The following is a 15,689-nucleotide window of genomic DNA, read 5'->3' as shown; positions in this document are numbered from 1 at the left end:
TTAGGGAGGAGAAAAAGGAGGTGCCAAAGAGTAGTAGTTGGTGGTAGCGAAAACGATTTGGAATAAAGTCCTGCATAACTAAATAAGTGAAGCTAGCCTAGTCCGAGGAAACACTATTGTTCCAAACTCTGGAGGAGACATGTCCAAAGCTTTCATTATGCTTTCCGAATATAGTTGAGAAAACAAGAGGGACTATCTCTCTTCCCTGGTTTCAAGAGGCATTTACGAAGCATCCACACTGGGACGTTCCAGGCCTGTTGATTTGCTGCATTACCACCATGTCTCTACAGACTTATAGATTATTTTCTAGGCTTCCCAGAGAGCCCTCAGTAATCAGATGGCAAGAATCCAAGTCGTCAGGGTCTACAAACCCAGAGTCTCAGTTAAGGCAGGAGGGGAAATAGGAAGAAAGAGTAACAGATGAGGAACTGCTTTCCCAGCCTGCAACACACAATCATCAGAGCTGGCCCCCCTGGAGCAGCTCCATCTTGCTTCACACAAGGCCCAAAGGCACCAAGCAACAACAGCAGTGGCCTCTGGAGGAGGCCCAGCTGAGACCTGGCGGCTGAAGCAGCAGCTTGTCGTGCACAGGAAAACAGGACCAGCCTTCTCTGTTGCTAAGTCATCTCAGACTGTCTGAAAAGCTATGGGAGCAGGATTTTCACTTAGCGCTGGAAGGGCCTGCATCTTGAGCTGCAGCCAAGACCCCAGAACCCAGGAAAGCCATGTTCAGAGGAAAAGCAGCATCTGCTACGGTGTGTAAAGAAATGGCTCTGCTCACTCACTTGGTTGATTCTTAATGGGATCAATACAGTCATGTCGGAGTTCCATGCAAAAACCTGACCAAATTAGGGAATTAAAAAATCAGGAAGCCATGATGCCTATTGCAAAAGGAACACAAGGGGGCTTCTGGGGTTCCAGTAATGTCTGTTTCTTGATCTGGGTAACCCAGGCGTGTCCGTTTTGTGAAAATTCGTTGAGCTGCTCATCTTTGATTTGCGCCCTTTCCTCTCTATATAATACGTCAACCGAATTTTTTAAAAAATTAATGTCAAGAGGACAAATCTGAATTTTGTCACTAAGTGCTAGTAGTGTAAAAACGAGTAAAGGCAGGGAGCCCTTCTTCATTGCAGTACGTGGATGCATCTGTTTTCTCCATAAACAGATGCAGCTTGAATAAACCCTCTGAGGAATAAGGCACTGAAAGGATGATCAGATGAGTAACAAAGCAGGAAGATAATTATGATCCGAAGGTGATTGCTGAACCATCTCCCAGCATGGGGCGCTGCCCACAAGTGGATGGCCATACAAAGGCAAGCCCTGAAAACTGTTGTACTGAAACCTTCCTCCCATCATAGGATGTTAGCCAACCCTGCACTAACATCATGACAGGGTCAGAAAACGAGTGACGCTGCAGTACTGGTACTTCTGTCACTTATGAGTGCTGTGACCTTGAGCCGGTTCTCTTACCCTTCCTGCCTCTCTGGGCCCCCAGCTCTAAAACGGGGTTGATGATCCCTCTCCTAGCACCACCACATCGAATGGTTATGAAGATTTTGTACATAGAAAAGCACCTCCTAATATATTCCTATTTCCCAGAAATGCCACTTACAAATAATTTTTTAAAGAATAAAATCCAAAGTCATTGATTCCCACAATAGCCACACCCAAAGTCAGTACGTGTAAAATTTTTCAAGGAGAAAATTGTGCAAATAAGCTAAATTAGAACAGATTAGACCAAAGGCCTATAGTCTGAAAATGAAGGGTTATTGAGATGCTCAAATAAGACATTTCACTATTGAAATATCTCTTGTTCTTGAATTTTTTGGAATAAAATACTATGACTTTCTGCTCACATTTTTTTTTCTTTTTTCTTTTTTTTTAAAGCTAAAAGGGAAAATCAAGTGCTTTAAAGTTAAACAAAAGAACCAGGTCCGCAACTCCAGTCCCCACCCTGCAGTCTTTTGTTCTGGGGACAAGTGGCCGTTTCCAACTGCAGAGGCAGATGACAAGCATTTATTTTTTTCATCTAAAACAAGGTTTTTCTTTCGTCTTTTATTGGGGAGGGGGAGCGGGGAACGAGGGCTGCGTGAACGCCCTTTGTCCGCCTCGGGCTGCCGTAGAGACCGCAGTGCGGACTGCACCACGCCCACCAACCGGTGTCTCCCGGAGAAACGCTTCAGCACCACCCCAGGAGAATAGAGCGCGGGCTGGGGCTGCGGAGGGACCCGGCGACCTCTGTCAGGGGCGAGGGGAGGGCCGGGACGCCGGGGATAAAGGGAAAGGCAGAGACCAGAGCTGCCCACCCAGGGACTCCCAGGGCAACAAAGCCAGGCAAACTGAGAGGTGGGGGCGCGCGGCCCCCCCCCAACCCGAGGCCCGGGCGGAGCGCACGCCCAACCAGCCGTGCCCGACGGGGGCGCCGCAGTGTGGGGGGGCAGGTGTGGTGGGCGGTCCGGGGGCACTGCGGCAGCTCGGGTGGGGCTGGGGGCGGGTCTCTCTGTGCGCCCGAGGCTGTGCCCGCCGGACCCTCACGGCCCCGCCCAGGGTGCCCGGCGTACCGCTATTCGGCCTCCGCAGAGCGCGCCACTGGTGCGAGCACCGGGCGAGGAGCTGACCCTACCCGCTGACGTCTCCCTCACCGACCCCCTTCAAGCTACCACTCCCGAGGCTGGGACTTCTAAAAGCAGCAGCCCCACCCCACAACTTGGGGTCCCATTGTCCTTTCTGAGAGCTGCAGCCAAGGCCCCAGGGGCGGTAGCGAGGCGGGCTCTGTCTGGTGGCGAAGCGCAGGCGGTTCTGCATCCCAGCATCTCCCGGGGGGGGGGGGGGGGGGCGGGGGGAGCGGGCGTGGCCCTAGGACTAGCCTAGTCATTCTGAGGAAAGAAAGGATCGGGAGGTTTGAAATCAGAAAAGGCGTTTCTCAGGGGCTGAGTTAGCCGTGGTGAGGATGAATCCCACGCGGGCCCTGGCACATGGGGCTTCGGCCCCAGGTCTGCGGTGGTGGGGGTCCCAGCCTTTTCCTGAGGCCAGAAGGGGACTGAAAGGAGTGGTTGCATCAGGTCTCCCCCACCCTTCTGCCTCCTGCGGTTGCGGCTTTATTGTGGCCTCTGCTCCCCTGACACCTGCATTTCACTTAGCGGGAGAGGCGGTGGCCAACTCAGCACAGGCTGCGGACCCAGCGTAGTGACAGATCCCTCAAGGTTATTGGAGACTCTCCTTCTGGGTCTCATATCTAATAATTCGGATTATTCTTAATTAGCCCAGAAAAGTGTCTGGACCAAGTATGAGAGGTGGCGAGGAGTGGCATGGGTGCGGGGCGCGCGGGAGGAGCGCAGTGACCGTCGCGCCCTGGGTGGGGTCGTGTTTGCGCGTCTCCCAGCGCGCGTCCCTGGGGGCGCGGGGCCACTTACCGAGCTCGATGTTGCCGATGGCCCGCCGCAGGTGCTCCTCGGTCACGATCTCGCCGACGACCACCAGCAGGTAGAACTTGCTGTCAAGGAAGCGGTGCGACAGGCTGGGCGAGGTGGACGCCGCCGGGTTGGCGATGCTGCCGGACGGCTCCGGCTCGGTGGCTTCCACCACCACGGTCGCCATCCTGCCGGCTGCTGTGCCTCGGCGAAGTGTCTCGCTCCGGCCGCTCCTCTCCTCTGCGGCAGGAGAAAGGATTATCTCCGAAGGTGCTGTCTCCGCTCCGCCCCCTGCGTCCCCCCTCCTCTGGCGCCGCGCGCCGCCTCCCCCTCCGCCCTCTCCCAGCGCCGCGGAGAGTGCGCGGCGGAGAGGAGCGGGGAGTGAGAGAGGGCGGGGAGGCGGCGCCGCTTTTATATGGAGACTAGGCAGGGAGCCGGGGAGGAGGAGGAAGAGGAGGAGGAAAGGACCACCCGGCACATCCTCACGCGGTGGCTGCCTCAGCTCTTCCAGCCGTTGGCCCGGGGCTGATGTCATCTGCAGCAAATCATCTCGCCCGCGGCCCGGAAGCTGGAGGGACGAGGTGTGCGGACAATGGTTGGGGCAGGGCCGCGAGCCAAGGGGCTGGGGCGCCCGCTGAGCTCCTGCTGCAGCCGTGAAGGAGGAAGACGCTCTCAACCTACACCACCCACCACGTACACAACCACTGCCCACTCCTCACCCTCACCCTGTCTGTGCATGGGAATGGGATGAGTTTCCATTTTCGGAGGGGGGGTCTTTCTCTTGTCGGAGTTGCACTAGTCAGGCCTCTGCCTTGTGTATCGTGTATGATGTAGCCAGGTTCTCAGGAACTGGGATAGCCACAGTGGGCAGATGCGGGGCTGTGGGTACCTCGCCTAGGAAGACGGAACCTGTCTTTTCTTTGACCTTGTGGCTTTAAGAAGATGAATTTACTGATATTTACCAATATCAATATTTACCACCTTCACTTAAAGAATACATCAAAAATGCAAAACTTAAGCCTACTATTGTTCAGGCCTTGGATTCTACTCTGGCAGGGCCAAGGATGAAAAAGTACTGGCTTTGTGGTGCTCCTGGGAAATGAGAGAAATGCAGATGTATTATATTAGATACCAATTTTTTTCCTTAATATGCTGAACAGATAGTATCAGTAATAACAAAGAATAAAGAGAAGATACTGTCTCTACCCAGCAGGGTTACAGTGACTATAATGTACTTTTCAGTTCCTTGGGGAACACACAAGCAAAATTACCTCGTGACAATGATGTCTTTTAAAATACATGTAGCACTGGGAATTTTTATTGCCTTTGTTGATGTTTAGAAGAACTAAAAAATGTGTGTTTTGTTTTTGTTTTTTTTTAAGGGAGCCTATTTACACCCATTTCTCACAAACATACTGAATATACCTTCTGTCCCAGAAAAGGGGAGGAGGGTGAGGAAAGAACAAAATGTGTAAACATGGTATCATCATAGAAGACTGGGGAATTCGAGCTTTAAGGAAGAGGAATAGATGGAAATTAGTCAACATAGCTTTAATACTAGAATGCTTGTTAGTAAAATATAGATAGATGATAGATAGATAGATAGACAGATAGATAGATAGATAATCACCTAGATATTCTTAAGATTTCCAAAATAACCCAGTGTCTTAGGTGTTAGCTGCCATGACTTATTGGTCATGTACTCTTCGCTCTTATATCTTTCCTGACACCCTGGCATGGGAGACATGCTGGGCAGCCAAGGGCTGGGGGGTTCCATCCAACATGTCAATCTGATCAACGCAGAATGAAAATACCGCCTGGCCCGCAGTATTTGGGGTCTGTGACAGGATCACTAGAGAGTTGCATTCACCAGTAATTAGATGAAGTGTTTCCAACTAGCTGCATTCGCCAGTAACTAGATGAAGTGTTTCCAGATAATATTTTGGTTAAGATATTCAATTGCTGTTCGAGAAGTAAGGCCAGCACCAAAGCCCATAATTGGGGTGAGGAGCAGGAAATATGGTGAAGAGCACTGTTTTCCAAAGCTCATCCATTGGATTCCAGCCTCATCTAGTTTGTGTTTGGTTTTCCTTTCTTTGAACCATTGTTACTTTTATGTATGTAATAGTTTTCTTTAACGCAATTTATTTATTTTACTTAAATTTATTTTTAAATGCAATTCTATGTTGCTGTATAAATGGAAACAGTAATATCACTTATTAATAGAAAGTATCCCTAAAAATATACACAATGAAGATAAGATGTGATCAAATTCCTGCTACATACTGTTATGATTTGCTCAAGACTCTGAGTCCAAGTCTCTCCTTTCTTGGTTGAAAACAGAGATTGGCCAAGTGTTAGAGAGGTATTAAAGAGATACTAACACCTAACTGTGTTGTTCTCCATGTTGTAACAGAAAGTTGGATGAAAATTATAACAGAGCGCTTTCTTACTGTGTGTGTCTGTGCAATTAAACACCATGACCGTGACCACCTAGGTCATCACCCATGCTTTGAAAAATAGAGGCATAATAGGAGAACACAGACTAGGGATGCAGAATGCTACTTTACAGTTTGGTAACTTTGTCAAGTGACTTACTCTTTTTGATCTTCCATCTCCTTATTTAATGAGAAGAATAACATCTTTATAACTGTTTAAGTAACTGTAAGAAAGAAGGAAATGATAGAATGTGTAAGCACCTAATACAGTGGCTGGACATAGTAAGCAATCCAGGGATAGTTGATTCATTGACCTGTTTTCTCCCAGTTACTAAGACAATGGAGCAAAAGCAGTCTTACAAAATGTGCAAGTGATACTGCTACAATACCTCTGAAACAAGAACAGAATATTACATTATTATACTCCAATACTAGAAAAGTAGCCCCTTCCCCTCTTCATCCCAAGAAAATGTATACAGTTCTAAGGAGGAAAAAGGGGGAAAACTAACATATAAGAGCACCAATATTGCCAGCTGCTCAACTGACATCACCTGAATATACCAAAGGCACCAGAATCTTGACATGCTCCAAACCCAAATCATCTTTTCCCTCCAAACCGGATCCTCTCTCACTCTTGTCATTTCAATGAACCATAACACCATGTATCCCATGATGCAAGCCAAAACCTCACAAATATTTTGGACTCTCCCCTGACCGTTAGCCTCGTGTGCAATCCAGCATGGAGTCTGGTCAATTTCACCTTCGGTATCTCTTTAATCCATCCACGTTTCTCCATTATCACCAACCTAGTCCAAGCTAGCATCATTGTGATAGGTACTAGTGTACTGGTTAGAAAATGGCTTCCGGAGTCAGACTGCCTGGTTTTGAATCCTAATACCATAATTTATTAGCTGTGTGACCTTAAGCAAGGTGCTTAACCACTCTGTACCTTGGTTTTCTCATTTGTGTAGTAGAGATGAGTACCAACCTCATGGACAGGAGGACAGTTTAAATATGTAAATTACTTAAAACAGTGCCTTGCATATAATGAGCACTTAATAGGGATTTGTTGTTTTTGGTATGGGGTTAGTTGTTTTTGGCTGTTATTGTTTAACATTTTACTATGGAAAATTTCAAACAGAGAGAGAGTATAATGTAAGTAACACCCACATACCCATTATCCCTAATCCATAGATTTTTATAGTTTGCTTCTTTAAATCAAGATTGAAATAATGTCTATATATTTCAACTGATTCATCAGTCTTAAACTCCTTTGATCTATGTAATCCTACTATTTTTTTCCTTGTAATTTTCTGTTGAATAGTGGCAACATTGTTCAGCAGAGTTTCACAAAGCATAAATTTTGCCGATTGCATCACCTGTTGTGTTATTTAACATGTTCTTCTATCTTCTGAATTTTCTGAGAGACCTAAAGTCTTGATCAGATGCAGATTTGATGTTTTTTACAAGTATACTTCATAGGTAATATTGTGGTCTTCCATCAGAAGGCACCTAAAGACTAGTTAACCCTCATTCTGTGATTTTAGCAGCTACTGATGATCATTACCTAGATCCATTGTTTCACTATGGATTGAAAAAATGATAATATTCTAATTTTGTTATTATTTATTTGACAGCTAGAAGACTTCTGTTAGGAGAAGCGTTATCCTGTCAATTTATTACCCTGAGATACAGTATGTATAGGAAAAGAAGGATAAACAAATGATTTTTTTCTCTTTATTTACTGATTTTCAAAAGAATTAATTTATTCCAAATCCTTCTCTAAAGGTGACTAATTTTTTGTACCATTACAAATAAAACTTACATTATTCATATTGATGCTTTCATTTTTTCATCTTTGGCCAGTAGTATGGTAAGGTATCCCTAGCTTACCTTGCACATATCTGGCCTCAGAACCTGGAATTAGCCGTTTCTCTGTGGAATCCAAGTTCCTTACGTGGGTAATGGTATTTGGAGACCCCTGTATACCAGGTGCTACTACTATTTTGATCATTGTTTCTAGATATTTTCAGTGGACAGAAATATGAAATAAATTGTTTTTCAAGTATGAGTTCATACTTATACCTCTAACTCAGAATCGGGACTACAGGGATTTTGCTTAACGTTTTACCTTGCATCTGTATTTCCTTTGTCCTGTGCCTAGAATTCCAGTTTTCAAAGACTCCAAGGTGACAGAATTAGAACAGCAGATAGTTTCTCATTTTTCTTGTTCCACAATATGTACAAATTACCCTCACGGTAGTTTTAGATACGAGTGCAACACTTTTGCCAACAATGTGATTACTAAAAACATTTTAAGGTATATAGTTTTTTTTGTTTGTTTGTTTGGTTGGTTGGTTGGTTTTGTTTTTTTTTTTTTTTTTTTTTTTTGAGAGCGATTCTCACTCTTGTCGCCCAGGCTGGAGTGCAGTGGTGCCATCTCGGCTCACTGCAACCTTTGCCTCCCAGGTTCAAGCGATTCTCCTGCCTCAGCCTCCTCAGTAGCTGGGATTACAGGCACCCACCACCATGCCCGGCTAATTTTTTTACTTTTAGTAGAGATGGGGTTTCGCCATGTTGGCCAGGCTGGTCTCAAACTCCTGACCTCAGGTGATCTGCCCGCCTCAGCCTACCAAAGTGCTGGGATTACAGGCGTGAGCCACCGTGCCCAGCCTAAGGTATATAGTTTTAAAGTGTAATTAATTCTGTTATATATGATTGTGCCACTAACTCAGTGCATAGTTATGTTCATTTGTTTCATTTTGTTTTCAGTTTTTATAAATTGATTTTTACAATTTAATTTTGCTTTATAATAATGTAAAATATTTACATGGTTCCAAGGTGAAATCTACAAAACAATTTGTATTTGAAGAACTTTAGCCTCTATCCCTGTCCCCTCCAGCTTTCTCCCTGTCTCTTCCTGTGAGTAACACTTTTTTACCTTGATTTAGCCTTTCACTTTAAAAATGAAAGTAGCAGCATATATATACAATTTTCTCCACTTTGCTTATTTCATCAAACACTGTATCCTGGCTATAACTCTACAATAATATATGTTAACATTCCTCATTTTTATTTATAGCTGCATAGTAACCCATTATGTTTATTTACTATAATTTACTCAACCAGTCCATTGTTGGTGAACATTTGAGCTATTTCCAGTTTAATTTATACTGTAAACAGTAGGTCTAGCTATTGTTTTTTCCCTATGCAACCTCAATAGTCACCTTACTGGCATTTGTATATCCACAATGACTCACCCAATCCATACTTCACACAATATGGAGAATGATCTTTTCTGATCTGGTTGTGTTGCCCCATCTCCACGTAAAACACAAATGGCTCCCTATTTTAGAATAAAGACCAAACTTCACAGTGTCACCTACAAGTCTGGTCCCCATTTGTCTCAGCAGCTTCATCTGGCCCCTCCACTTGCCCTTACTTTCCAGCATCAACCACAATGACTTTGTGCCAGACCATCCTTCCCTCCAACACAGCCTTTCCCTTGCTTTTCCTCCTGACGAGAGCACTACTTTCGTCCATTTTCTGTTGCTGTAACAGAGTACCACAGACTGGGTAATTTATAAAGAAAAGACATTTATTTTGGAGGCTGAGAAGTCCAAGATGGAGGGACTGAATCTGGTGAGGGACTTCTTTCTGTATCCTCCCATGGCAGAAGACAGAAAAACAAGAGACGGCAGGAGTGAGAGATCAGAGAGCAGAGAAGGCTGAACTCACTTTTTTGTAACAAAGCCACTCTCTGGATAGCTAACCCACTCCAGAGATAACAACACTAATCCATTCATGAGGCAGATCTCTCATGACCCAATCACCTCTTATCAGGCCCCACCTCCTAGGACTGTTGCAATGGGAATTAAGTTTCCAACGCATGAACCTTGGAGGACACATTTAAACCATAGCAAACACTGACTAGTTAATTTCACCTAATTAATATCTTCTCATTTCATAGATAGCATCTCAGCTATCACTTTCTTAGGGAAGCCCACTCTGACCTTCCTCACTAAGTCAGATAACCTTTTTAAATGCACTTTTAGTTCCATGCCCCACTGACATTTTTCAACATTGTAATTTTGCATTTATATATGCAATTTAAAAAATTTGTCTCAGCCTTCACCGTTGAACTCTATGCTCCACAGGAGCAAAGAACATGTCTATCCCCACCTCCACACACCCTTTTCACACCCACCCAGCCACCCATATACCTTAGTATTCCTCTCGCTCAGCATAGGGCGTGTGCTCAGTCAAAGCATATTCAATAACTAAATGAATGGCTTCTATGAGCCATGGCAGTGTGCTAGGTGCTTAAAGTACTTCAGTGAATTCCCACTGGTATTATTTATATTTTCAATGGCTTAACGTCTGTATTGATGTCTCTTTCTCATTTCTGATCTCGATAATTTGTATTTTCTTTGTTTTTTTCTTGATCAGTCTAGCTAGGGGTTTATCAATTTTGTTAATCTTTACAAAAACCTACATTTGACATTATTGATAGTTTTCTATTTTTCGTATGTGTATATATATTTTCATTGAAGCTGTTTTTATCTATGCTGTTTTACTCCTAATTTTTTGGGTTTTATCTTACTTCCTATTTTAGCTGCTTGAGAAGCTTAAGTAATTGATTGTCAGTTTTCCTTCTTTTCTGATAAATACATTTAAGGCTAAATATTTCTAACTCCTGCTTTAGCTGCCCTGTACACATTTTGATGTGTTGTATCTTTATTATCATTATCATTCATTTCATAATATTTTCTAATGTCATTGTGATTTCTTTTTTGCCATTAGTTATTATGATTGCTGTTTGACAGATGAAAAACTGACATGAAGAAAAGTTAGACAATTCCTCCAAATCACAAAGATAGTTAAGTTGAAAACTTGTGAAAAGAACTCTGCTATGTCATAGTTCAAAGTCTATGACCTCCCCTATATGGTACCTTCCCTAATGCTATTGGAATTAAAGCAAATAAAGGAAACGAAGCACAGCCCAAGTGTTGATTGGTGGGAAGAATAAAAGAGTCAGAGTAAATCTCACATTGAATGAGCCTCCAGTGTTGTGTTGTTAGTTAGAATTAAAGTCATTCTCTAGAGTGTAACTTAAGACAGTATGTCATTTAAGGGTCAAGAAATCGTCTGTTTACTCAGCATTTATCAGTCCTTTCTTTCCAAACTTTAAGCTAGCTATAGAAAAATTACAGAGAGTCTGGGGAAAGAAACAAAAGGAAAATTAGGGAAAAGGCTTACAAGGTATGAAGTATTACATAACATTTTAAAAGGATAATCTATACGCTATATCATTGATGGCTGCAGCCATTCTCTATGCCCATAAACTAAATGGGCCTAACTCTTAACAGTGGCTATTAGGTTAGTTAGAAGAGGGATGTTTCTGAAAATTCCATAGTGAGCTTCATAGCCGGAGGAAAATGTCTTATACTTCTTTCTATTCAATCATCATTGACTCCGAAAGTGCCTCTTATTTTCTTTTGGTGGAACAGTGGAAAAAAATATCACACTGGAAGCCCAATTGACTGAAATCAAGTCCCTTTTCCTAACTGTGTGAACTGGATCTTTCGCAACACTATCCTTCAACAACAAGAAAAACAAAACACATCCTATAAATGTATAAAGAAGAAAATAAAATTTCCTTCTTTGTTACCTCTAGTTCTATTCCCCTTCCTAGAGGCAAAACTAGTGTGTGTGTGTGTGTGTGTGTGTGTGTAGAATGTACACATGTATGTAGGGGATTGGTTCTAGGACTCTGTCCCCTGTGAATACCAAAATTCAGGGACGCCTAAGTTCCTTATATAAAATGATGCTTATAACCTACGCACATCCTCCTATATACTTTAAATAATCTTGATTACTTATAATACCTAAAACAGTGTAAATGCTATGTAAATAGTTATTATACTGTACTGTTTAGGAAATAATGACAAGAAAAAAGTCTGCACATGGTCAGAACAGATTCAACCATTCTTTTTTTATATATTTTTTTCTGAATAATTACAATCCATGGTTTGTTGAATCCACAGATGCAGAACTGGTGGATATGGAGGGCTGACTGTATACATGTATCTTCCCCATATAAATAGGTCAATATTTTATATACTGTTCTTCAAATGGCATTTTCCCTTTGGAGCTCTTTTCAAATATGTAAAAATCTATTTTTAAAAACTGCTGCACAGTAGCTCATAGAATGAATCTACCATAGTTCCTTTACTCTTTCCCCTCTTGGTGGTCCTTTAGGAGGTGTTTGGTTTTTTTCTATTATAAATAGTGTGCAATGACCATGCTTGTAAGTGCTTCTATACTCATATATGTTTCTCTGAGCACAGATGCCTAGATCTAGAAGCCAAACAGATGGGTTGAAGGTGATACCTAATTTTAACATTTGATGACTCCTGCCAAATTACCCTCTGAAAAGAATTTAACAATTTATACTCCTGCCACATCATTGCCTCTTTCCCAACATCATAATATAAGTCTTCTTATTTTTTACTCACCAAAGGGAGAGAAATATTTACTGTTTAAAACTGAGCACCTTTTAAACTGCTTTTCTTTCTTTATTGGTTTAACTCTTTAAGATGTGTCTTTTTTCTGATTGGACTATTGTTTTTATCTTTACTGGCTTTTAGAAGCTCTTTATATAATCTGGATAATAAGCTTTTGTCATCAATATATGTTGCAGATATTTCCTCTCAGTGTGTTGTCAGATTTTGTATTTATGTCTATTTATTATGTCTGTGACCATACAAATTATTAAATTTCTTATAAGGTTAGGCTAAGCTTCTTTCTTTATGAATTAATGGGGGTTGTCTGTCTTAGAAAGGATCTCTCATTCGAAACCTTAAAACTATTCTCCTAATAATTTTAGATTTGTTCAACTGAGAGAGTGCTTAACTCAGGAGATCAATAAAGGTTCATAGAGGAAGAAGTATTTGAAATTGTCCTGGAAGAACAATATTTTTCAACAGGCAGAGATGGAGAAAGGACAATCTACATGAACAGAACAGCATGAGCAAAAAGAACCAGTAGAAATATATTGAGCTTATTCTTGAAAATAGCTAGCAGTTTACTCCTCCTTTCTTTTGTATACTAACATCAGCACACTGAACAAACTGTTCTGTCATCTTGTTTTTATCACTTAGCATATCTTTGAAATATTTCCATAATCATCATAAGGAGTATCCCTATTGCTTTTTGAGCAATGCATGGAATTCCATTTTGTGTGAATATCATAATTTATCACTCTTCTATTTTTATCACTCCTCTGTTGATGATGACTTCCAGTCTTTTGATAATATAAACAGTGCTGTAGTAAATAAAGTTCCGTATATGTCTTTTCCCACAGGTTAGAGACTATCCATAGGATAAATTTCTAGCAAATTGCTGAGTCCAGGATATGCATGTTTATAATTTTGGAAGATCTTAAAAACTTGCCTCCTATAGGTGTTGTACTAGTATGTACTTCTGCCAATAATAGATGGGTGGGCTGCTGATTCCTCAAAATGTAAGTATTTTCAAACTTTTAAATTTTAACCCATTTAACATAATTTAAAAATTATGTCTCTGTGTGATTTTAGTTCCATTTCCCTTATTATATATAAGACTAAACATCTTGGCATATGTTTAAGGGCCATCTGCATTTCCTTTTCTGTGCACGGTCAGCTGATATGCTTTGCCCATTTTTTCTAGTAGATGGTTAGTGTTTTTCTTATTGAAAACACTATAAGTATTTTCATATATATATTTCATATATATATATTTTCATATATATATTCATGTATATATTATGTATTACTCCTTTATCACGTTGCCACAAAGAAATGCCTGAGACGGTGTCATTTATAGAGAAAAGAGGTTTAATTGGCTCACAGTTCCACAGGCTATACAGGAAGCATGGCTGAGAAGGCCTCAGGAAACTTAACAATCATGGCAAAAGGTGAAGGGGAAGCAGGCACATCTACACATGGCCAGAGCAGGAGGAAGAGAGAGAAGGAAGAGGTGCTACACCCTTTTAAGCAACCAGATCTCGTGAGATCTCACTATCGTGAGAATAGCAAGGAGGAAATCTGCCCCCATGATTCAGTCACCTCCTGCCAGACCCCTCCTCCAACACTGGGGATTACAATTTGACACAAATTTGCCGGTGGGACACAAATCCAAACCATGTCATATTCTTTATACATTTGGGAAATTAACTTTTTTCTGTAATATGATTTACAAATATTTTTCTCAGATTGGCATTTGTTTTTTGACTTTTCATATTGTGCATTTTGCCATGGGAACTTTTTTTTGTCATTAAATTTACCTATTCTTTCATTCATATGGCTTCTGGGTCCTGTATTATACTTAGACCTTTACCATTCTGAAATTATATAAGAAAAATTCTCTCAGAGTTTTTTTCCTAGTAATTTTAAGACTTTACTTTTAATATTTTGGATTTATCCAGATGTAGACTATAAGATAAGGATCCACATTTTTTTCCCCAGCTCTACATTTTGCTGCTAGAAGATTTTACAAAATTTTGCAATTACTTAGTAACTTACATTTCTTCCCAATTGATTTTGAAATCTGTAAGAGCAGAAACTTTGATTTCATATTTTTATTCTCTCACATGCCTGCCCTTTAATGCACTTCAACCCCAGCCCCAAGTTTTGCCTAGTACTTGGCAGTTAGGTAGTTGTTACTTCTGCATCTCTTGACTGCTGGGGAGGGAAGATTCCACCTGAGTTAAGGCAAGTCCTACCCAGGATGTGGCTGCAAATGAGACTGCAAAGTTCTCTACCGATGTCTTTTCATTAAACTCTGGCTTTTACCAAGTACAAGTACCAAGTGAGTCATACCGACACATGTAGAGGATGGCATCCTGAGGGGAAAAGAATTATAGTGGAAATAGCCAAGGCTGCTTGGAGACAAGCTTCTCAGCTGGCACTGCAGAACAGCAGCCACTGCCACAGCAAACAGCAAAACAATAACAAGCTTGCTGGCAGAAGGTGGGAAGCTGCAGACGTAAATGCAGGCTCCCTTCCCAGGCTACCAGCAGTCCCTGGGGGTGAAGTAGTCTAAATGGGCAGCAGTTGTGGAGTCCTCCCAACTCACAGGAATGGAAGATGTCACTCACCAGCAGAAGTGCTCTGGGGTGGCAATGAGGAGTGCTGTCTTTGGACTCTGACAGGAACATCTGGATGGCACCAGGCTCAGGGAGATGTGTCTTGTGTGTCCTGCTAAGCACTAACAGCAATAATTGAGCAGCAGCAATCTGCCTCACATCATTCTAGGCCCTAGGAGGGCACAAAGTTGGTTCTTGGCTCAGGTTATCAGAAAAGTAACGTATGTGTGTACAAATATAGTGTCCAACAGCAGAAAGGGTTGCCCTGAACAGTCCAGGTTGCACAAAGGAGTGTGGACAAACAAGTAGTTTCATCCAGCTGGGAGCACTAGGAAAGCTCAGAAGGAGGATGCCTCCAGGAGCCAGTGAGTGTACTCTGTCACCAGGTGCCTTGGATAGTGGAGGATCTGGGGGGCACTTTTTGAGGCTGATAGGAAGAAAGCAGACGGGTGGAGTGGTACATGGAATGACACCCTCACCCTCTGCAATGTTCACATTCTAATCCCTGAGATATGTGAATATGTTACTCTAGCTGACAAAAGGGACTTTGCAGATGTGATTAAGGATTTTGAGCTGGGGAGGTGACTCTGAATTACGTGAATGGGCCCAATATAATCACAAGGGTCCTTATGATAGGGAGACAGGAGTGTCAGAGTCACAGATGAGATGTGATGATGGAAGCAGTGGTGAGAGAGAGATGTGAAGATGTAAGGA

The 15,689-nt window shown here is 42.3% G+C and overlaps 1 protein-coding gene across 1 annotated transcript in view; it reads right to left on the bottom strand.

Annotated features, from left to right (window-relative positions):
• Positions 1-5,792, bottom strand: part of MAP1B (microtubule associated protein 1B) — a 104,022-nt gene extending 98,230 nt beyond the window's left edge. The window contains exon 1 of the mRNA XM_054489901.2: positions 3,414-5,792. Within this exon, the coding sequence (XP_054345876.2) occupies positions 3,414-3,945 (532 nt within the window). The 5' untranslated portion in view covers positions 3,946-5,792. The remainder of the gene's footprint in view (positions 1-3,413) is intronic.
• Positions 5,793-15,689: the final 9,897 nt, after the last annotated feature.

Source organism: Pongo pygmaeus, chromosome 4 (genome assembly GCF_028885625.2).
Source record: "Pongo pygmaeus isolate AG05252 chromosome 4, NHGRI_mPonPyg2-v2.0_pri, whole genome shotgun sequence".
Classification (NCBI taxonomy): Eukaryota; Metazoa; Chordata; class Mammalia; order Primates; family Hominidae; genus Pongo; species Pongo pygmaeus.
The sequence above is the reverse complement of the archived record's forward strand: the minus strand, read 5'-3'. Positions and strand labels throughout refer to the sequence as shown.